The sequence below is a fragment of the Osmerus eperlanus genome, unplaced genomic scaffold (genome assembly GCF_963692335.1).
Source record: "Osmerus eperlanus unplaced genomic scaffold, fOsmEpe2.1 SCAFFOLD_63, whole genome shotgun sequence".
Classification (NCBI taxonomy): Eukaryota; Metazoa; Chordata; class Actinopteri; order Osmeriformes; family Osmeridae; genus Osmerus; species Osmerus eperlanus.
In genome coordinates, this window is record NW_026911660.1 from 30,265 (window position 1) to 52,252 (window position 21,988).

The window sequence follows — 21,988 nt, forward strand, 5'->3', positions numbered from 1 at the left end:
TGTTCTAGCAGGGGGGCCAGGGGGGGCCAGTGCCCCTGTGACAACAAGCTTGGAACCCCTTGTGACCCCCCCTTAATGTTGAGTCTGAATCGTTATACACATGGTCTTTTGCCTGTTAATGCCTGCAATGCAGTGACACAAACTATGTGACAACATTCATGTTTAATGTAACTGGCCCCTGTAACGGTACAAACTGGCCCCAGCTTGGCCCTCCTAGTTGAAAGGGGTCTAGAACCACCACTGATGGAGAGGTCTGTAAGATCGGCACGGTACATGCCGGATGTACAAAACAGGACTTTGACAGGTCTATTTGACTAGTTGAGCCCGTTGGAAGGATTGGGCGTGCAGAGCGAGATGAGGAGAACGGGGCCCTGACGACGAGTGGTTAGAGGGACAGAGTAACTAAGGCAACACATGCGGAAGGTTGACATTATTATTATTGTTGATATCGTACAGAGATTACACTCGGGTCAAATGGATAAGGTGCTTTAGATTTTAACGTGAGAGTTAAGCACTTGTGTGAACGCTCCGTCGGTGAACTGAATCGAGAGCACCGTAGGCATTTTATCGTTACGCATTTGACCCTGGTGAAACCGAACAGGTAGCCGACACCAGGGAGAAAGTTGGGGGGCGGTTGCAGGGTGGTGGTAGGGGTAGCACCAGAGGATGTTATGGTTCTGGCCAGAGGATCCTGGCTAGAATATGACCCTTGGATCCCTTAATCATCTCAAAGGTTTGCCAGTTGGGGTAAGCGGTATGAACCGGACTGGACCAGCTCTAGTCAAAGTGGCGGTGTAAGAGCGTGGCTATGTGTGTATTTGATCTGGCGGGGGCGTTCAGTGCACCCCCTGTATGCAGTCCCACAGCAGAAATACAGTTCTAAAACAAAGACAGTTTAGAGTCTTGGCGGACATTCTGAAAATCGAAGGGTGTTTATGTATTTTATATATTTTTTTCTCTTTTCTTTTTTTGAAGGAAAAAGGCAGGCGTCTGAAAACATGGCAAAAGAAACAGCAATAAGTTAACAAGATCTTCTTTTGCTTCCTCGTTCTTATTTCTCTTTTGCAGCTTTTAAACGTTGTGCGTGCATATAAATATAAATATTCATATATGCCTGTGCGTTGGAGAGAGCTCTAGCATGAAAAGGCCATGGATCTGAGCAGAGCGGTAAACAAAAAGTAGGGTCGTTTTCTTTTTTTTCGCAGTGGAGTGCCCTGCTATAACCTCAACGCGTCTACGCAGTTTTGCAGAGTCCAACAACCTAAGTGCAAAATACCGCCGGTTACCTCATTTAACCCTTTGCGCGATGGACGTCCAATGAAATTGGGTGAAACAAAGACCGAAACACAGACGGTGGTTCCCTAGCAACACCCCGCCTCCAGACTTGAATCTTCACCAAACCAGTTTCTTTACTTCCTATTCAACCTCAGGTGAACTTGGATTTAACCCCTTTGGGACGGGTGGGAACAGCACCCAAGGTTCTCTCATGCCAGGTGAGCCGAATCAAACGCACCCAGGATCCCGTCGCTGCTTTTGTTTTCCTGTGCAAGATGGCGGATATCAATGAGGCCAAGCCCATATTACCAGGCCCACCAGGTCCACGCATGTTTCAGTTTCAAAAAAATAAGCTCTCGTACTATTCCCATGGCTGGGTGTGGAGTAACATTACACTACAAATCATTCCATTCCATATCGTTACATAATTCAATAGTTAAAGGGGAGTATTATAATTGCAGTATTTCAAATGTCTCAGTATTTTACGTATTAGCTACAATGGCAATCGATGGCATCTACTTTGGAAGTCTTCCTATGGCTTGGGCTGGGAGGGGTTTCCTGGGGCGGGGGAGGGTGTGGCGGGGGTCTTATCGGGGGGTGCGGAGGGGGAGGCGGGGCGGGAGGAGGGGGAGGGGAACTCCTTGATGGTGACGGTGAGGAGGTTGGAGGTGACGTCGGTGACCACCACGTTCTCGCGGCTCGGCGCCAGCTGGGGCCGCCAGTCGGGATCCCCCTCCACGGGCACCCTCTGGGGGCCGCCGGCGGGGGCGGGGTTAGCGGGGGCGGGGCAGCCGGCAGGGGCGGGGTCGCGGGGGAGAGGGGACGCGGTGCTGTCGGAGGCGGCCGGGCGCTTGTGTTGGCGTCGCCGCCTGCGTGGGGTCTTCCTCTTGCCCTCCCGAGAAAGGTCCAGGGCATCTTCATCATCGTCATCCTCCTCCGGGGAGGAGCCGGAGGAGAGGGAGGGGGAGGAGGGGAGGAAGGGGGCAGCGGGGGCCGGGCTGGGGCCGCCAGAGGAGACGGACGGGGCGGGAGCGGCCTCTTCCTGGGTCGCGGTTTTCTGAGGTTCTGGAGGGAGGCCCGGGCTGGGCTCAGGCCGGGGGCTCGAGTTGGAAGGCAACCCCAAGGTGGTGGCCCCCGGGGCGGGCATAGGGGCAGGAGGAGCAGCAGGGCCGGCCTGGTTCAGGGACGGGGAGGGAGGGTTGGCCTCAGAACCACTGGAGCTGGAAGGTGAGGGCGGCGGCTGGTACTGGGGTTGGGAACCTCCAGAGGAGGGGGTGTCCCGGGCCCCTGCGGCTCCAGAACCAGAGCCTGTCCCTGGGCGTGAGTGGAGAGGACCTGGCCCCCCACACTGGAGCCCAAAGGGCTTCCCATACATGGGAAAGCCCAGCATCTTGAGTGGCGGCTGGAACGGCCTATAGGGAGCCTCCCCGTGCCTCTTCCCGATGATGCGGTTCCTGGACGGGATGTTCTGGCGACCGGACGAGAGATTCGCGGACGACGACGACTTCCTGGTTCCGCCGCCCCCCTCCTCCTCTGCCTCCCCCTCCGCTCCTCCCCCCTCCTCCTCCTCCTCCCCCCCCACTTCCTGGTTTGTCGATGACCTTGAGGTTGAGGATGATGCGACCACGCTTGACCTCGCGCGGCTTGACGCGCCGGTTCAGGATGCGGACGGTCTCGGAGAAAGGGGAGACGGCCGGGCGGGAGTGGAACGCTGCCCCCGGCGTCCCGAAGGGCGGGGCCAGGGGGTCGGTGCGGGGCAGCGGCCGGCGGGACATCCGGTGGCAGCGGCGAATGTCTTTTTTCAGCTTGTGGGTGGCGGCCAGCGAGTTCAGTTTAGGGGAGGGCGCCACCGATGACGAGGAGGAGGGGTGTGAGGTGGAGGAGGAGGGTGGGGGTGGCTGGCTGCCGGAGGAGGAGGTGGAGGAGGAGCGAGGGGCGCTCTGGCGGGTGTTGGAGGCTCTGGAGGAAGTTTCTCCTTTCTGGCTGCGGGCCTGAGGACGACGAGAGAAGAGGGGGATGAGGGGGGGGGATGAGGGAGGAGGAGGGGGGGATGAGGAGGGGGGGATGAGGGATGAGGGGGGGGGGATGACGGAGGAGGAGGGGGGGTTAAAGAGGAAGCAAGCTCGCAATCTGCTAAGCTACTGCTCGCCTTCCGTGTGAGCTAGCAAACTTATATTTACATTTAGTCATTTAGCAGACACTCTTATCCAGAGCGACTTACAGTAAGTACAGGGACATTCCCCCCTGAGGTAAGTCGGGTGAAGTGCCTTGCCCAAGGACACAACGTTATTTTTTTGCACGGCCAGGAATCGAACCAGAATCTGATTACTAGCCCGATTCTCTAACCGCTCAGCCACCTGACTCCCTCCTGACACTTCAGCGACTTCACTTCATCAACACGTTAGGCTCACAAGTCACATGAGTCGAGGGCTCCGCGTCTCTCAACCAAACAGCCCTTTCTGCTTTCATCTGTAGCCTGGCGGAAGGACTGAATGGCCGCACAATCCAAATATTTTCTAACCAGATCTGTGACGTCACGAGCGCCGCAAAACAAAGAAACAAATGAAAGTGAATACCTTTGATGTTGAGGTCTTGGGTTTGGGTCCTCGCTTCTTGGGCCCACTGAGTTCCCTGTCCCGCTCTCTGTGGGAACAAAACCAAGGAAGTGAATCAAACAAAACCTCCCTCTCCCTCTCCCTCTCCCTCTCCCTCTCCCTCTCCCTCTCCCTCTCCCTCTCCCTCTCCCTCTCCCTCTCCCTCCCCCTCCCCCTCCCCCTCCCCCTCCCCCTCCCCCTCTCTCTCTCTCTCTCTCTCTCTCAGCACTGCCTGTTTGCACGTTTGTTCCATTTCATTTCATGCAGGGACGCGGATCAGCAGGCGACCAGTAGAAGAAGAAGAAATCTCAGAGATTTACCGAGGCGAGGGCTACTAGGGGAGAGCCTGACCAGACGGAAGGCTGTGTGTGTGTGTCTGTTGGCGAGCATTTAAGTGTGTGTGTGTTTGGCACAGTCTTGGGTTGTGACAACAATGCTGGGCTGTGACGCTCGGGCCAGGAGGAAGAGGATGGAACACTCAGAGAAACAGAACGCTGACACGTCCCGCGAGACCGTGACCTGTCGACACGACCATCTCCATCACTGTGTGTGGACGAGTGCGAGAGAAGAGAAAACAGAGAGAGACAGATAGAGTGGGAGAGAGAGACATCGAACAGAACAGTGAGAGACAGAAAGAGAGAGAGTGGGAGAGAGAGACAGAACAGAACAGTGAGAGACAGAAAGAGAGAGAGTGGGAAAGAGACATAGCACAGAACAGAGAGAGGGGAGCTTGAAAGCAAGAGGGAGTATAAAAGCAGGGCAGTCTGGTGAGGTCTTGTTTGATGGAGTCATACTGAGAAGAAACAGACATCTCTCTCTCCCTCCACACATCTCCCCCCCTCCACACACATCTCTCTCTCTCTCTCCCCCCCACACACACATCTCTCTCTCTTTCCCCCCCTCCACACACACATCTCTCTCTCCCCCCCCTCCACACACACATCTCTCTCTCCCCCCCCTATACACATCTCTCTCTCCCCCCCTCCACACACACACATCTCTCTCTCCCCCCCTCCACACACACACACACACACACACACCTCTCTCTCTCCCCCCCCTATACACATCTCTCCCTCTCTCTCCCCCCCTATACACATCTCTCTCTCTCCCCCCCTATACACATCTCTCTCTCCCCCCTCCACACACACACACACACACACACATCTCTCTCTCCCCCCCTCCACACACACACACACACAACTCTCTCTCTCCCCCCCCCCCTATACACATCTCTCCCTCTCTCTCCCCCCCTCTACACATCTCTCTCTCTCTCTCTCTCTCTCTCTCTTTGAAGTGGTCTGGCAAGAGACAACTGAAAACTGCCATAACAGAGACAGTCGCTTTCTGGGGGATGGAGGGAATAGACAGGAGAGAACAGGGAGAAATTCTAGTTTAAATGATCAGCGTTTGCTGGTTGGGTGAAGGGCGAGAGAAAGAGAGAGGCAGAGAAAGAGGGGGAGAGAGAAAGAAGAAGAGGGAAATGGTCTGGAGACTGCAGTTGTAAAATGCTGAGCCGTTTAAACAGTATCTATGAATACACACACATATAGAGTGAGATGGAAAGATACTTACTTCTGTTCGAAGCCTAAAATCAGCCTGTCATCCAAGATGTTCTCCTCTGGCTCCCAAGTACTGTGTCTAGAGAAACACAACACGATGTGTGAAATCCAAAACGTCATTTTGAATGTTCACTTTCAAAAGACGTGCACACTTCAAATATTCTCTGAATGAGTTAGACTGGTGTTTTCTCATTTACGTTTGGGTTAGAGGCCTACGCGAGATGACACACATTCAAGTTTTTTAAGTAGTATGCGTTACGATAAGTCACTTACTTCAGGGCCCAGCCTTTCCATTTCACTAGATACTCAAGACGACCCTGCAAAACATCAACGGAGACGAATAAACGAACAGACACAGACACGGGAGAATGACCGACATGCTACTCAATGTGCAAATCAGCATCCGGTTATAATCTGATTTTGAAGCTAGAGTGCTGTCCTGGAACAAAAAAATGATGACAGATTCGTTGTTGGACTAACTTGAGTTCATATTAGCGTGTCTATAGCTAGTTAGCTAGCTAGCTAGTTGGCCATTCATTTTATAGGGAGGGGGAGGCTGGAATGCCTGACGACAGTATATTACAAACGGGCTGACTACCCAATTCGTTCCAGAATCAGCTACACAAAAACATTGTAGAGGGAAAATCTGGTCGACTAGCTACTGGCTAGCTAGCTTCTCCAATCAGCTAGATAGCAAGAAACTCGAGTAATTCTTTGTTGCGGAATTGTGTGTCAATTCATTACCCAGCTGCCAAGTGAACTGATGTGTATTGATGTGCAACCTACTCCCCTTACCGGTGATGGTGGGAAAAAGCCTGAAACAAAGCACTACTAAACAGGCCAGCTACTGTCGCAAGACCCCCTTCAAAACAACAGGCCCTGGCTTTCCACACTGCAGTCTAACCTTAGACTACCACAATGCCCTCCTTCGCAGACCCCTTTGTGTCGCTATTTATTGCCCTGCCATAATATACGAGGTACCATTTCAACCGGACTGTGCTAGCTAACCAGACAGTTTATGGCTAGCCTTTCCAAGGCCCCGCTGCCAATACGAGACGAACAGCGAGCTTCGAGCACAGACAAGCACGCCGTGACGACCCTCGCCCACGTCTGCACGCTGCCTGGAACTAGCGCTGAGGTTACCGAAAAACACGCAGGTCGGCGGGGAACTCACCTTGCGAACGCGGCGCTTCAGTATGGCTTCCGCGGCGAAAACACGATCACCGACCGCGGAGAGCTCCATCTTTCATGCCCAACTCTGTTCTTGTTCTCTTTCTCTCTCCCTCTGTCTCTCTCTCTCTCCAGATTCCGTGGGTACTAACCTACTCCCCTCCCCAAATCTATCAAGGCGGTTGCAGTCGCAGACAGCACTGTCTTGAAGCAAGCAGGAACGAGACGAGAGAAGTGTATCACGTGCCCCAGGTCAACCCCCCTCGGTCGTCCTAGCAACGCCAAAGGGCCACCAGAGGATGCACGAGCCTTAAAGCACCCTGAGTGAATGGGAACCATTTATTGCCCGTGGACTTTATAATCAACACTTAATAATTTGTGATTTCTACTTGGTATTTGGTATATTCTAGGGGCTGTTGGCTGCTTTTAAAGCTGGATTTAAAATTATGTGAAGTACTGTTTACATGATGTCTAATAAAGACACCTGTGATAGATATGTAAAATCGACGTGTGCATATCTTTGTTTCGTTGAAATCGTGACAACTGTTCTCCCAGAGCCTCAGACAACTTAATTGAATCTCGATCAGACCATCCACCTTTACTACCTGCGCAAAATCTACGGGTGGCCATCAAGTCAAACTGACTTGCAGATCAGTATCTAACTGCAGACACTGGCTGTCGTCCAACGCGCAGCATCACTCATGTACGGTTGTTTCTCCCCGCCCCCTGACTTATGCTTTCCTCTCATTGGTGAACGTCTAAAAACGCTGCCTCGACTCTGGTGCCTGATTGGTGTAGCTTACGGTCAGTTAAGCTTTGTAGCAAGATTAGTTGACTTTACACTCGGTTGTTGATGTTTAACTGTCAAAAGTCGACTGTCGACTCGATCTCTGGAAAGTAGCAGAAACTAGGTAAGCACAAAACAGCTTATTATTCCTGAGAATATGGGCTGGTCTACGTGACTAGTTTAACACGCGCTTTAGCAAAACATGCATATTTCATTAGACGTTATACCTTTTTTTTTATTACAGCGAGAAAAGCTCTTGGTCTTCGTGTGTCAAAACGATACCGAATGTGATTAAACCTGATACTGGCTGGCCGAGAACTCGTGAACTGAATGAATGGAACCGTTTGTGTGCAACGGAGGGTTTTTACCTTTGAAAAGTGTACAGCATTCAACATTTTCAATGACACTGCGTATCTAGCTAGCTCACAAGCACAGCTAGCTACCGTGTCTAGGTAACGAACTCCGTAATTCTATACTTTCTTACTCTTTCTCCATGTTTCCCGAATCTTAATGAGAGGAGCGGTGCATTGTTTGTACTTTGTCTTACTAATGCAAGTCGCAGCCTCAAAAGATGCATTGGCTGACAAGTCACTGGGGGGATTTTTTATTGCGTCATCGTTTTGTATACGAAGTCGATAGACCACAAATAAACTAGTCGACATTTGCTCACTGAAATCTCGCTTCTTGCTCAAGACATTTGAACGCAATCCGATAAGGCCTACGTCATCACAATCTTGAAATGACTCACAAATAATAAAGCAGATAATTTAGTATGTTTGTTACCGTTGCTAGGTATGATCCACATCTCTCTGTCCCGTCTCTTTCTCTCCTTGTCTGTGTCTCGTTTTTAACCCACTCTAACCCTAACCCCTTTACAAACAAACACACACACATGACCCCCCCTCCTCCTACCATACCCACTTCCTCATATCTCCTTCTGTCTCTTCCCTCCACCCCCATTACACCCCATCTCTCCTTCTCTCACCCCCTCCCTCCCTCCCCAACCAGACAACCAACCATGCAGTTTCTGGGGCGCCTGCTAGACACGGTCTCCTCCGTGTCCAACCTGTTCTCCAACCCCTACCGCGTCCGGGACGTACCACTGTCCGACTACAGCGGGGGTGGCAGAGTCCGACTGAAGGAGGAGGGCCGTATGGTGCTGTACAGGAACTCCAACAGCCAATCGTGGGACTGCCTGCTGACGTGCCCCGACACCCCCACCATGGCCTTGAGGTGAGGTGCATTGTGGGTAGTGGAGTCTGATTTTAATTGAGCACATACGCGTCATAACTCCACTACGGGTCAGGTTGGGCGACCGGTTGATTACCTCAGGTGAACTCTGACCCCTCTGGATGACCCAACATCCTCCCTCACTTCCTCTTCCAGGTTGTTCCAGGTGGCGTCAGAGGAGGACGCCATGAACTGGTTCCCCCAGTATGCCCTCAAGCTCCGCCCCTTCTACGAGACACTCTCCCTGAAGGCGGAGTCGGCCCAGCCAATCGTAGACAGCCTCCGCGGCCACCCGGACTGGAGCTCCGCCCACATCGCCGTGGATACGGGGCTGAGGGAGTGTCTTAAGCACAACTACGTCCAGAGGTGAGACGAGTCAGTTGGCTGAGCGGTTAAGGAATCGGGCTATTAATCAGAAGGTTGCCGGTTCAATTCCCGGTTCAAATCTCGGCCGTGCAAATTACGTTGTGTCCTTGGGCAAGGCTTCCCTACTTGCCTCGGGGGGGGGGGGGGGGAATGTCCCTGTACTTACTGTAAATCGCTCTGAATAAGAGCATCTGCTAAATTACATTTAGTCGTTTACATTTAGTGATTTAGCAGATGCTCTTATCCAGAGCGACTTACAGTAAGTACATTCTCCAGAGGCAAGTAGGGTGAAGTGTCTTGCCCAAGGACACAACGTCATTTTTTCACGGCCAGGAATCGAACCTGCAACCTTCTGATTAATAGCCTGATTCCCTAACCACTCAGCCATCTGACTCCCATGACTAAATGTAAATGAGACCCCAGAGAGGGGAAGCGTCGTTAAGGGGGGAGGGGGGGGGCGGGGTTTCAAACGCACCCAAAGTCTTCTCTGGGCAGTCTTCAACCGTTGCTCCCAACGCCCGTCCTCCTCCAGTCAGATCAATGCGCGGGACGGGGCGGGCCAGACGCCGCTGCACGTGGCGTGCGAGCGGGGCGACGTGGCGTGCGTGAAGGAGCTGCTGGAGGAGAGCCAGGCTCGCACCAACATCAAGGACAAGAACGGGGAGACGCCCATGCACTGTGCTGCCAAGCAGGACTCAGCCGTCATCATACAGGTGAGGGGGGGGGGAGTTGGAGGGAGAGGGATGGAGGGAGAGATGGAGGGGGGGAGAGGGAGGGAGGTGGAGAGAGGGGAGAAAAGGAGGAAGAGAGAAAGATCTTGTCAATAATCACTTGTTATCATTTTCCACCCCTCCTCCTACCCCCCCCCCCCCCCCAGGCGCTGTGTTCCCGTCTGTGCGAGGGCGTGAACGACCTGAACGTTGCCGGGGAGACGCCCCTTCATGTGGCGTGTCGTCTGGGGCGGGCGGAGGCCGTCAAGGCCCTGCTGGGGGGCGGGGCCAGGTGTGATGTCGTAGGGGGGAGTGGCTACCCTATCCACTCCGCCATGAAGTACAGCGAGAAGAGGTGAGGGGGTGGATCCACGAAGATGAGGATGATGATGATGATTATTCATCTTTTCTTGTAATGGATTCCTTTTCTCCCTCCCTCCCTCCCTCCCTCCCTCCCTCCTCCCCTCCCTCCTCCCCTCTCAGCTGTGCTGAGGCTATCCTGACAGCAGACCCAGGTCAGCTAGAAGCGGAGGATGCTCTGTACGGAGGCACCCCGCTACACTGGTCCAAGACTGCAGAGGTACACACACACATGCACACACACACACACATACACACGTACATGCACATACACACACACACATACATGCACATACGCACACACATACATGCACATACACATACATGCACATACACACACACACATACATGCACATACGCACACACATACATGCACATACACATACATGCACATACACACACACACATACATGCACATGCACACACGCGCACCCACACACACACACATACACAGGCTCTCTGTCCATCTTTGTCTCTCTTGTACATGCTGTAATATGGGTTATTACAGATGTGCCGTCTGCTGCTGGAGAGAGGCTCCACAGTGAACTACCTCAGTAAGACAGGGGAGAGCCCGCTGCACGTGCTCACCAGGAGGGGGCGCTTCGAGGCAGCCATGGTGCTGCTGACACACGGGGGGCACCCCAACCTCCGGGGGCAGGACGGGAACACCGCTCTGCACCTCGCCATGAAGGTAGTGGAGCGCCGTGGGTGTGTCTGTGTGTGTGGGTGTATTAGGTGCTGTGTGTGGGTGCATTAGGTGCTGTGTGTGTCAGTGTGTGTGTGTGAGTGTGTATTAGGTGCTGTGTGGGTCAGTGTGTGTGTGTGGGTGTATTAGGTGCTGTGTGTGGGTGTATTAGGTGCTGTGTGTGTCAGTGTGTGTGTGTGTGTGTATTAGGTGCTGTGTGGGTCAGTGTGTGTGTGTGGGTGTATTAGGTGCTGTGTGTGGGTGTATTAGGTGCTGTGTGTGTCAGTGTGTGTGGGTGCATTAGGTGCTGTGTGTGTGTGGGTGCATTAGGTGCTGTGTGTGTCAGTGTGTGTGTGGGTGGGTGTATTAGGTGCTGTGTGTGTGTGACTGGTGTTGTGGATAGGATTTCTTGGAAAGTATGTTGGTGCATTAGGTACCTTGTTATGGAGCTCTGTGGGTGGGTGGGTGGGTGGGTGTGTGTGTGTGTGTGCAATCAGACTGTGTGTAAATCCCCTGCAGATGGACCACATGGATCTGATCAAGGCCCTGATCGTGTTCGGGGCCGACGTGGAGATCCACAACGACCTGGGAGAGACCCCAGGGCTGATCGCTGCTCGCACCAGCAAAGGTGAGGGGGGGGGGGAGGAGGAGGAGAGAGGGGGGAAAGAGGGGGGAGGGGAGGAGAGACGAAGAGTGAATAGGAACACGACAGAGTGGGATGTGGGCGACGAGCAGGATGGATGGATGGAGAGGGTGACATAAGGTGGATGAGTGTGTGTGTGTGTGAGAGAGAAAGTGTGTGAGAAATAGAGTGTGTGTGTGTGTGTGGTGTCCGAAACAAGCCAGTGTCAGACTCACACATCAACCAGCTAACATCTGAACGTGGGTTTGTTAAAAACACGAAGACTTAGCGTGAAAACGGCATCTGTGTCATCGCTGGGACGTTCTGGAACATCACTTGCATTCACACAGAGCGTTCTGGAACATCACCTGCATTCACACAGAGCGTTCTGGAACATCCCCTGTATTCACACAGAGCTAGACAGCTTAGTTTCTCACACAGTAACTAAGAACTAATTGCATAACGTGTGTTTCTCTGCCTGTTTCGTATGTTTCGTCATGCATGAGGTTTCCAAAGTCCAACATGAAGGGGTTGCTAGGATACTGCTGGGGTAACCTGGGCTGTAATCGAGAAGTACTAAAAGATTCTCATCATCCTCAAACGTTAATTATGGACAAGGTGTATGTCTCTGCTGGTAGCAGCTATCAGCAATGATGTCATTTCCTGTCGGAACACAGAATTTTGATCAGTGTTTTTCTATGGAATCCATGCATGCCTGATGCGTGTGATGGTATGTGTGTGTCTAGCAATGCCAACAGTGTGTGTGGCTGCGTGTGTTTTTTGCATGTATTATACAGGATAGAAAATCTACTCATATTGTATATCTCCCTCTCTCTCTCTCTCCCTCCCTATCTCTATCTCTCTCTCTCTTTATTTCTCTCCCTTTCTCCCTCCCCTCTTGCTATTCACTATGTAACGGTGTGTGTGTGTGTGCATGCCTCTAACCTTACTGGCTTGTGCGTACGTGTGTGTGTGTGTGTGTGTGTGTTGGAAGGTCCTAACAGAAAGGTTCTGCTGGACATGCTGTGTAGTGTAGGGGTACAGCGATGTCACCCCCCCTCCTCCCCCTCTCCTCACCCCCAAACCACCGCCACCTACAAGAAGGCTTCCACTCCCCCTGGCATAGGTAAACACCCTCCCCCCCTCCCCCACCGCCTTCTGACCCCCCGACACCACCTGTACCGCCTCTCAGAACCCCTCCCCCCTTTTCCCTCCCCCCATCTGGAAATTGAGTTTCTACACCTGACCTCTACACCCTCTTCATACCTTCACCCTCCCTCCCTCCCTCCCTCCCTCCCTCCCTCCCTCCCTCCCCCCCCCCCCCCTCTCTCTCTCTCTCTCTCTCTCTCTCTCTCTCTCCCTCCCCCCCTCTCTCTTTCTCTCCCCCTCTTTATCAGTCTCCTGTCTTCCTTCTTTCATCCTCTCTGCCGCCTGTCTCCTATTGGTTGTTGAGGGGCGGGGTCTTGTCTGTCATTGGCTCGCAGGCTTCGAGGACATCATGCACGTGGCGGCCACCGTTGGAGCCATGAGTCAGGGTCGACAGGAAGTGGACGGCCTCAAAACAGGAAAGATGAAGTATGTACGAGGGGATGTATAGGAAGGTCTCTCCAGGTGTCTCTCTCCTCTTTAATACTGAATAATGTGATGGTTCTCCCCTCTCCTCTCCTCTCCCCTCCCCTGCTCTCCTCCTCTCCCCCCCTCTCCTCTCCTCTTCTCTCCCCTCCCCTGCTCTCCTCCTCTCCCCCCCTCTCCTCTCCTCTTCTCTCCCCTCCCCTGCTCTCCTCCTCTCCCCCCCTCTCCTCTCCTCTTCTCTCTCCTCCCCTGCTCTCCTCCTCTCCCCCCCTCTCCTCTCCTCTTCTCTCTCCTCCAGGATAGACAGGTTACTGTGTCTGGATGGGGGGGGTATTAAGGGCCTGGTTCTGATCCAGCTGCTGATCGCCCTGGAGAGGGAGGCTGGCCGGCCCACCAGGGAGCTCTTCGACTGGGTCTCTGGAACCAGCACCGGGGGCATCCTGGCCCTGGCCATAGTCCACGGTGTGTGTTTGTGTGTAACTGTGGTAACATAGCTTTGGGGCATCTGACTCTGTGATTGCGGGCATGTCCGAGTGTGTGTGTGTGTGTCCACTAACAAACAGTGTGTGTGTGTGTCAGGTAAGTCCATGGAGTACCTGCGCTGCCTGTACTTCAGGATGAAAGAGCAGGTGTTCAAGGGGTCACGACCTTACGAGTCGGCTCCTCTGGAGGACTTCCTGAAGAAGGAGTTTGGAGAGAACACCAAGATGACAGACGTACAGAACCCCAGGTAACTATGGAAACACTGTTTACTCTCTCTCCTCACCTCTCTCTCTCTACACACCTCTCTATCTCTCTCCACACCTCTCTCTCCTCACCTCTCTCTCTCTCTGACCCCCCTTCCATCGCTCGTTCCTCCCCCTGTCTCTCCCCCTGGCCCCCCTGTCTCTCCCCTGTCTCCCAGGGTGATGGTGACCAGCGTGCTGGCAGACAGACACCCAGGGGAGCTCCACATCTTCAGGAACTACGACCCCCCCTCCCTCCACAGAGAGCCCCCCTACTCTACCTCGGCCTCCTTCCAGCCCCTCACCATCCCACAAGGTAGCACCTTCCAGCCCCTCACCATCCCACAAGGTAGCACCTTCCAGCCCCTCACCATCCCACAAGGTAGCACCTTCCAGCCCCTCACCATCCCACAAGGTAGCACCTTCCAGCCCCTCACCATCCCACAAGGTAGCACCTTCCAGCCCCTCACCATCCCACAAGGTAGCACCTTCCAGCCCCTCACCATCCCACAAGGTAGCACCTTCCAGCCCCTCACCATCCCACAAGGTAGCACCTTCCAGCCCCTCACCATCCCACAAGGTAGCACATGGGGGGAGTCAAGTCACACACACACACACACACAATGCTGACTGTGTGTGTGGGTGTGGGGATGAAGTGTGATGAAGTGTATGTGTGTGACGGGGGTGTGTGTGTGTGTGTGTGTGTGTTACCTGCTGTGTTGCTGATGTGTGTGTGTTAACTGCTGTGTTGCTGGTGTGTCTGAGGGCCAGTGTTGTTGTTTCAGGATGGGAGGATGAGGATGTGTTGATTGTTGGCTACACTCAAGAACCACCCAGAAAGCGTAGGAAGGTGACAGACCAAGGTGTGTGTGTGTGTGTGTGTGTGTGTGTGTGTGTGTGCGCATCCATGGGTGTTCTTCACTATATATATGTGTGTGTGTGTGTGTGTGTGTGTGTGTGTGTGTGTGTGTGTGTGTGTGTGTGTGTGTGTGTGTGTGTGTGTGTGTGTGTGTGTGTGTGTGTGTGTGTGTGTGTGTGTGTGTGTGTGTGTGTGTGTGTGTGTGTGTGAAAGGGGACAGGACACAGACAGGTCACAAAGATTAGTTTGGTGGAACCATCACCTCACAAACTATCCAATTCATTCACATGGGAGTGCCTTTAAACCCTCCCCTCTCTTCCTCTCGTCCAATCAGAGCAGTGCGTGTGGAGGGCTGCCCGCTCCAGTGGCGCCGCCCCTACTTACTTCCGGCCAATGGGCAGGTTCCTGGACGGAGGACTGCTGGCCAATAACCCCACGTTAGACGCCATGACAGAGATCCACCAGTACAACAAGGCTCTGAGGGCAGAGGTGGGACTCCTCCTGTCTCCTCCTTGTCTCCTCTCCTCTTGTTTCCTCTCCTCTCGCTCTGGCCCTGTTCCAATATTGAACCCTCTCCTCCTCTCCCCCTGTGTCCTCTACTCTCCCCCTGTGTTCACTCTAAACTCTACTCCAAACTCTACCCTAAACTCTACTCCAAACTTGACTCTAAACTCTACTCCAAACTTGACTCTAAACTCTACTCATTACTCAGGGGCGCAATGAGGAGATCCAGAAGTTAGCTGTGGTGGTCTCTCTTGGAACAGGTAACATTTATATGCCCCCTTTCACACACACACACGCACACACTCATCCACGACCCCCCTCCCCACAGGTAAGCCCCCCCAGGTGGTGGTGAACTCTGTGGACGTGTTCCGACCCTCAAACCCCCTGGAGCTGGCCAAGAGCTTCGTAGGAGCCAAGGAGCTGGGCAAGATGCTGGTGGACTGTGTGAGTGGAGGAGGGAGGGAGGGGGAGGGGGAGAGGGAGAGGGAATTTCATTCATCAGTCCCTCACTTTGTGTGTCTCTCAGTGTACAGACTCAGATGGGTGTGCAGTGGACAGAGCCAGAGCCTGGTGTGAGATGACTGATACACACTACCACAGGTACACACACATACACACACACACACATACAGTATATGCAAACATGCAACTTTTCTTTTTTCATCCCTCCATTTTTCTTTCACCTCTTGTCCTCTTCCCTGCCCTCCATGCCCCCCCCCATCTCCTCCTTCCTATCCTCCCTCCTCACCTCCCATCTCCTCCTTCCTCTCCTCCCTCCTCACCTCCCATCTCCTCCTTCCTCTCCTCCCTCCTCACCTCCCATCTCCTCCTTCCTCTCCTCCCTCCTCACCTCCCATCTCCTCCTTCCTCTCCTCCCTCCTCACCTCCCATCTCCTCCTTCCTCTCCTCCCTCCTCACCTCCCATCTCCTCCTTCCTCTCCTCCCTCCTCACCTCCCATCTCCTCCTTCCTCTCCTCCCTCCTCACCTCCCATCTCCTCCTTCCTCTCCTCCCTCCTCACCTCCCATCTCCTCCTTCCTCTCCTCCCTCCTCACCTCCCATCTCCTCCTTCCTCTCCTCCCTCCTCACCTCCCATCTCCTCCTTCCTCTCCTCCCTCCTCACCTCCCATCTCCTCCTTCCTCTCCTCCCTCCTCACCTCCCATCTCCTTCCTCTCCTCCCTCCTCACCTCCCATCTCCTCCTTCCTCTCCTCCCTCCTCACCTCCGATCTCCTCCTTCCTCTCCTCCCTCCTCACCTCCCATCTCCTCCTTCCTCTCCTCCCTCCTCACCCCCCATCTCCTCCTTCCTCTCCTCCCTCCTCACCTCCCATCTCCTCCTTCCTCTCCTCCCTCCTCACCTCCCATCTCCTCCTTCCTCTCCTCCCTCCTCACCTCCCATCTCCTCCTTCCTCTCCTCCCTCCTCACCTCCCATCTCCTCCTTCCTCTCCTCCCTCCTCACCTCCCATCTCCTCCTTCCTCTCCTCCCTCCTCACCTCCCATCTCCTCCTTCCTCTCCTCCCTCCTCACCTCCCATCTCCTCCTTCCTCTCCTCCCTCCTCACCTCCCATCTCCTCCTTCCTCTCCTCCCTCCTCACCTCCCATCTCCTCCTTCCTCTCCTCCCTCCTCACCTCCCATCTCCTCCTTCCTCTCCTCCCTCCTCACCTCCCATCTCCTCCTTCCTCTCCTCCCTCCTCACCTCCCATCTCCTCCTTCCTCTCCTCCCTCCTCACCTCCCATCTCCTCCTTCCTCTCCTCCCTCCTCACCTCCCATCTCCTCCTTCCTCTCCTCCCTCCTCACCTCCCATCTCCTCCTTCCTCTCCTCCCTCCTCACCTCCCATCTCCTCCTTCCTCTCCTCCCTCCTCACCTCCCATCTCCTCCTTCCTCTCCTCCCTCCTCACCTCCCATCTCCTCCTTCCTCTCCTCCCTCCTCACCTCCCATCTCCTCCTTCCTCTCCTCCCTCCTCACCTCCCATCTCCTCCTTCCTCTCCTCCCTCCTCACCTCCCATCTCCTCCTTCCTCTCCTCCCTCCTCACCTCCCATCTCCTCCTTCCTCTCCTCCCTCCTCACCTCCCATCTCCTCCCTCCTCACCTCCCATCTCCTCCTTCCTCTCCTCCCTCCTCACCTCCCATCTCCTCCTTCCTCTCCTCCCTCCTCACCTCCCATCTCCTCCTTCCTCTCCTCCCTCCTCACCTCCCATCTCCTCCTTCCTCTCCTCCCTCCTCACCTCCCATCTCCTCCTTCCTCACCTCCCATCTCCTCCTTCCTCTCCTCCCTCCTCACCTCCCATCTCCTCCTTCCTCTCCTCCCTCCTCACCTCCCATCTCCTCCTTCCTCTCCTCCCTCCTCACCTCCCCTCATCTCCATCCTTCCTCTCCTCCCTCCTCACCTCCATCTCCTCCTTCCTCTCCTCCCTCCTCACCTCCCATCTCCTCCTTCCTCTCCTCCCTCCTCACCTCCCATCTCCTCCTTCCTCTCCTCCCTCCTCACCTCCCATCTCCTCCTTCCTCTCCTCCCTCCTCACCTCCCATCTCCTCCTTCCTCACCTCCCATCTCCTCCTTCCTCTCCTCCCTCCTCACCTCCCATCTCCTCCTTCCTCTCCTCCCTCCTCACCTCCCATCTCCTCCTTCCTCTCCTCCCTCCTCACCTCCCATCTCCTCCTTCCTCTCCTCCCTCCTCACCTCCCATCTCCTCCTTCCTCTCCTCCTCCTCACCTCCCATCTCCTCCTTCCTCTCCTCCCTCCTCACCCCTCCCCCTCCAGACTGAGTCCTCAGCTGTCTCAGGAAGTGATGCTGGATGAGATCAGTGACGCCGTGCTGGTGGACATGTTGTGGGAGACCCAGATGTACCTGTTCCAGCAGAGAGACGGCATCCGCTCTCTGGCCCTACAGCTCCTCATGGACTGAGGGAGGGAGGGTAATAGAGTGATAGACCGGGGAGAGGTCATAGGTCAGGGATGAAGTACCAAAACTGTGGATTGTTTTGTTTAATGATCTTAATGTGGTTTCCCTTGACAACAACTCACTTAGTTATCACCTAAACTGCTACCTATGTCAACAGGACTTAAATACTTGAACTATTTCTGAACACTGTGCACTATATCATGAATGAATGAACTTAACAAAAATGTATTTGGTTTTGTTGTATAACCTATTGTATTGTTTTGTATTTGGACTTACTGTGTAAGAAGGATGTCGGTATATCTCAAATAATATTAATAAAATTAGAGAGGGTAAAATTTGTGTTTGCAGACGCATGATTTCACCTCCAAAACCAGGTGCGCAGGTTTCACTAAACGTGGTTATTTTGGCAATGTGTCAAAACCCAGAAATGTGTGTGTTGAAATATAGAACGTATAAAAAATATTTTAGGTGCTGCAGGTTATCAGTGGCAAACGTGTGTAATCATTTCTTTCAGTGTAGCAGGTGACATGACTCATGCGCTACTTGGGATAGGACAGTATTTGAAATTAGTATGTCAGTCAAATACCAAATATATCAGATTTAAACAATAAAATATTGAAAAATATCTGTCAATTACATAATAAATTATGTAAAAACATTTAGTAAAAAAGTATATTTAATAGACAGACCTCAACATGTAATTTGAATATTTGTTTTACCTTATTTGAAAAATAATTATTACTATAATTTGTCCCCTGTAGATCAACTGTAGATGCTCAAACTATCAGGAAGGTTCATTTATCATCTCCAGGTACACATGGAATCTCTAAACTAAGTGGATCTTCAAAATATCTTAAAATGCAAAAAAGCCCAAAACCCTTTTAAAATAACCAATCTATACAGCAGTCAGCGCTTAATAAACTACAAAATAATTACAATAATGAAACAAAATCGTCACACTTAAAAAGTAGAAAAAACTCAACATACAATACTAGTAATGAAAATAAATTGAATATTAGCCAAGAAGTCATCAATATTAGCAATATTAGCTAAAAAGCACCAGAATTCTGTCATATAATCGTACTTTCTATGTTGTTTGGGCCTAGAAAACATTGTTTCTTTTGAGCAACAGGATTAACCTTTTAAGGAGTGAGTTCTAAATATTACCGACGCCACCAGAGTGAGTTATTTTTCCAAAACGGAAGCTAGCTAGCTTTAGTTAGCTTCCGTTACCTAGCAACCTAGCATAATACTCGTAGCAATGCTACTACCTGCTAGTGTTACTTGTTAGCCTCCTAATTGTAAATTTTGAAGCCATACTATAGCGTTTGTCATATCCCAGATAGCAAACTTCATTGAAACTACGTTGAATCAACATTCCACTGTCAACGCTAATTTCATTGAACCAATGTCAGACTCTGATGTTGATTCATCATCATTTTGCACGCCTTATTTCATATTGACCTCTGGATCGCAGTAAAATGTACTAACAACCAAGCTGTACCCTCTGTGTGTGTATGTGTATAACTGTGTGTGTGTGTGTGTGTGTGTGTGTGTGTGTGTGTGTGTGTGTGTGTGTGTGTGTAAGAGTGTGTAACAGTGTGTGTGTGTGTGTAAAAGTGTGTGTGTGTGTGTGTGTGTGTGTGTGTAAAAGTGTGTGTATGCGTGTGTGTGTGTCAGAGTGTGTGTGTGTTCAGGTCCTGGCTCTGGTGACGGTGCAGTACAGTACAGAGGGATCCTCGGTGGTCTGAACAGTGACTCTGAAGGTCAGAGAGACAGAAAACAGACATTACAAACCAGCACCAGCAGAGCTCTAGCTGCCCTGACACAGTAAACGCCTCTCTGGTCAGCTCCGCAAGTAAAACATTTAGCTCCAGACGTTTAAAAAAAAAAAAACTTTAATAGTTTTGCGCTTTGAACTGACAGATGTAAGAGCAATAAGGTCAAAGTTCAAGGAGTAATGTTATGACGAAGTCGTATGTCCCAATAGTGTTCATACTGCATGCAACAATAGTACGTACTTTGTGAGGGCAGCTGCACTACGTACTAAAAGAAAAAGTGTGTTTGAGGCGCAGGGAGTGTTATATCTGTTGTAGTGACATGATATGCTCACCAGGGGGCAGGATTGAGATGGTTGAACTGCACAGCAGCGTACTGCACATCCTCTTCCTGGTTCTGGGGCTGCACTGATTGGTTGTTGGAGTAGAGGGGGACGTCCTTGGTCTTGGAGCGAGAGAAGTCGACGCTGGCGTAGTGGACGTCATCCTGCTGGCCTGTGTGTGTGTCTGTGTGTGTGTCTGTGTGTGTGTCTGTGTGTGTGTCTGTGTGTGTGTGTGTGTGTCTGGACAGCAGGGACAGGGTTCAGGGTTGTGGCTGAGACGTTGTCATACACAAAACAGGAGTCCCCCTGGAGGAGAAAGAGAGAGAGAGAGAGAGAGAGAGACAGAGAGAGACAGAGAGAGAGACAGAGAGAGAGAGAGAGAGAGAGAGAGAGGGACAGAGAGAGAGAGAGTGAGAGAGGAAAAAGAGAAATACAAGCATAATAAACAAAGTAGTCCAACCTCTTGCCTTTCTCCCATCTCAGAAGCTACACACACACACACACACACCTGCCCATTGTCTACCGAGGGCCTGGGATCAGTAGAAGGTTTGGAAGCCTTCATTCTCCTGCAAATAAATGGAAAAGTAAATCTATCATTGTACTACCGACCACCACACTGTTTGTATAGATTAAATACACAAACCCAACTTTGTAGGAATGAGGAAGCCAAAAACAACAGTTGTATTGTTTAGTAGTACATACAGATATACCCAGTACAACATTACATTTAAAGTCCCTTCCTCACCTGCAGAGGAGGCAGGCAGAGAGGAGGATGACGGCCAGGAGAACAGAGACTGTGGTTCCTGCTGCTGCAGCCTGAGCTGTTGAGATCCCTGAACAACACAACAGGGGAAACCAGGCCTGCACTGTACATCACATGGTGACAAAAACCTTTGGTATGTAGTAAACCATGGTGAATATGTATTTATTTATATCATTTTCCTACCTGTCCTAACGATCACAGTGATCATTAAAAAGGAGGACTTTGTAGCTCCTACTGTATTCCCAGCCTGACAGTAGTATCCTCCACTGTCCTCAGATCTGATGTTAGTGATGGTGTAGCTCTGTCCAGATGATTTAGATGAGGTGATGTTCTCCTGGTACCAGGTGTATGTCTGCACTGGTGGGTTAGCATCACTGCTGCAGGTCAGAGTCACTGAACTGCCCTCCACTACTTCACCAGAGGGGCTGACTGACACTGATAGATACCTTGGCTTGTCTGAAATAGGACATGTATAGTAAATATACTGTTCATTTTTGACATTTTATTGATTTATTGTATTCTGTAACTAAAGCGTGATGTAGCACACACATACACGTGACATTGAGAGTCTCTTCAGGAGAGCGGAGATGCTGGTGAAAGAACGCACTGGTGAGCTCAGCAACACCAAAAGACCCGGAAGACCACGGAAAACAACTGTGGTGGATGACAGAAGAATTCTTTCCCTGGTGAAGAAAAACCCCTTCACAACAGTTGGCCAGATCAAGAACACTCTCCAGGAGGTAGGCGTATCTGTGTCAAAGTCAAAAATTAAGAGAAGACTTCACCAGAGTAAATACAGAGGGTTCACCACAAGATGTAAACCATTGGTGAGTCTCAAAAACAGGAAGACCAGATTAGAGTTTGCCAAAAAACATCTAAAAGAGCCTGTACAGTTCTGGAACAACATCCTATGGACAGATGAGACCAAGATCAACTTGTACCAGAATGATGGGAAGAGAAGAGTATGGAGAAGGGAAGGAACTGCTCATTATCCAAAGCATACCACCTCATCAGTGAAGCATGGTGGAGGTAGTGTTATGGCGTGGGCATGTATGGCTGCCAATGGAACTGGTTCCCTTGTATTTATCGATGATGTGACTGCTGACAAAAGCAGTAGGATGAATTCTGAAGTGTTTCTGGCAATATTATCTGCTCAGATTCAGCCAAATGCTTCAGAACTCATAGGACGGCGCTTCACA

At 51.9% G+C, this 21,988-nt stretch overlaps 2 protein-coding genes and 1 long non-coding RNA gene across 6 annotated transcripts; 1 reads left to right on the forward strand and 2 right to left on the reverse strand.

The window, feature by feature from the left end:
- Window positions 1-1,183: 1,183 nt before the first annotated feature.
- On the reverse strand, window positions 1,184-7,104 carry cbx6a (chromobox homolog 6a). The gene is made up of 6 exons (XM_062455783.1): window positions 6,603-7,104; window positions 5,702-5,745; window positions 5,442-5,507; window positions 3,852-3,918; window positions 2,846-3,266; window positions 1,184-2,778 (listed from the first exon to the last, which is right to left on the reverse strand). The coding sequence occupies exons 1-6, from the start codon at window positions 6,669-6,671 to the stop codon at window positions 1,808-1,810; spliced, it is 1,638 nt and encodes a 545-aa protein (XP_062311767.1). The 5' UTR covers window positions 6,672-7,104; the 3' UTR covers window positions 1,184-1,807.
- Window positions 7,105-7,353: 249 nt separating this feature from the next.
- pla2g6 (phospholipase A2, group VI (cytosolic, calcium-independent)) lies at window positions 7,354-18,261 on the forward strand. 4 transcript variants are annotated; one of them, XM_062455779.1, is made up of 19 exons: window positions 7,354-7,509; window positions 8,394-8,618; window positions 8,772-8,981; window positions 9,514-9,694; window positions 9,859-10,046; window positions 10,175-10,271; window positions 10,560-10,742; window positions 11,256-11,364; window positions 12,353-12,484; window positions 12,843-12,933; window positions 13,229-13,392; window positions 13,510-13,660; window positions 13,835-13,971; window positions 14,441-14,518; window positions 14,849-15,003; window positions 15,227-15,278; window positions 15,347-15,462; window positions 15,545-15,618; window positions 17,784-18,261. In XM_062455779.1, exons 2-19 carry the CDS (start codon window positions 8,404-8,406, stop codon window positions 17,926-17,928), a joined length of 2,478 nt encoding a protein of 825 aa, XP_062311763.1. In that variant the 5' UTR covers window positions 7,354-7,509; window positions 8,394-8,403; the 3' UTR covers window positions 17,929-18,261. The 4 variants fall into 4 exon arrangements, with proteins under 4 accessions (XP_062311763.1, XP_062311761.1, XP_062311764.1 ...); XM_062455777.1 differs by lacking the exon at window positions 7,354-7,509 and adding an exon at window positions 7,628-7,837; XM_062455780.1 differs by lacking the exons at window positions 7,354-7,509; window positions 12,353-12,484 and adding an exon at window positions 7,628-7,837.
- Window positions 18,262-18,401: 140 nt separating this feature from the next.
- On the reverse strand, window positions 18,402-21,521 carry LOC134016417 (uncharacterized). Its single transcript, XR_009929509.1, has 6 exons — window positions 21,343-21,521; window positions 20,973-21,245; window positions 20,772-20,859; window positions 20,535-20,592; window positions 20,039-20,332; window positions 18,402-19,685 (listed from the first exon to the last, which is right to left on the reverse strand). It is a non-coding gene; the product is annotated as an uncharacterized LOC134016417 (long non-coding RNA).
- Window positions 21,522-21,988: the final 467 nt, after the last annotated feature.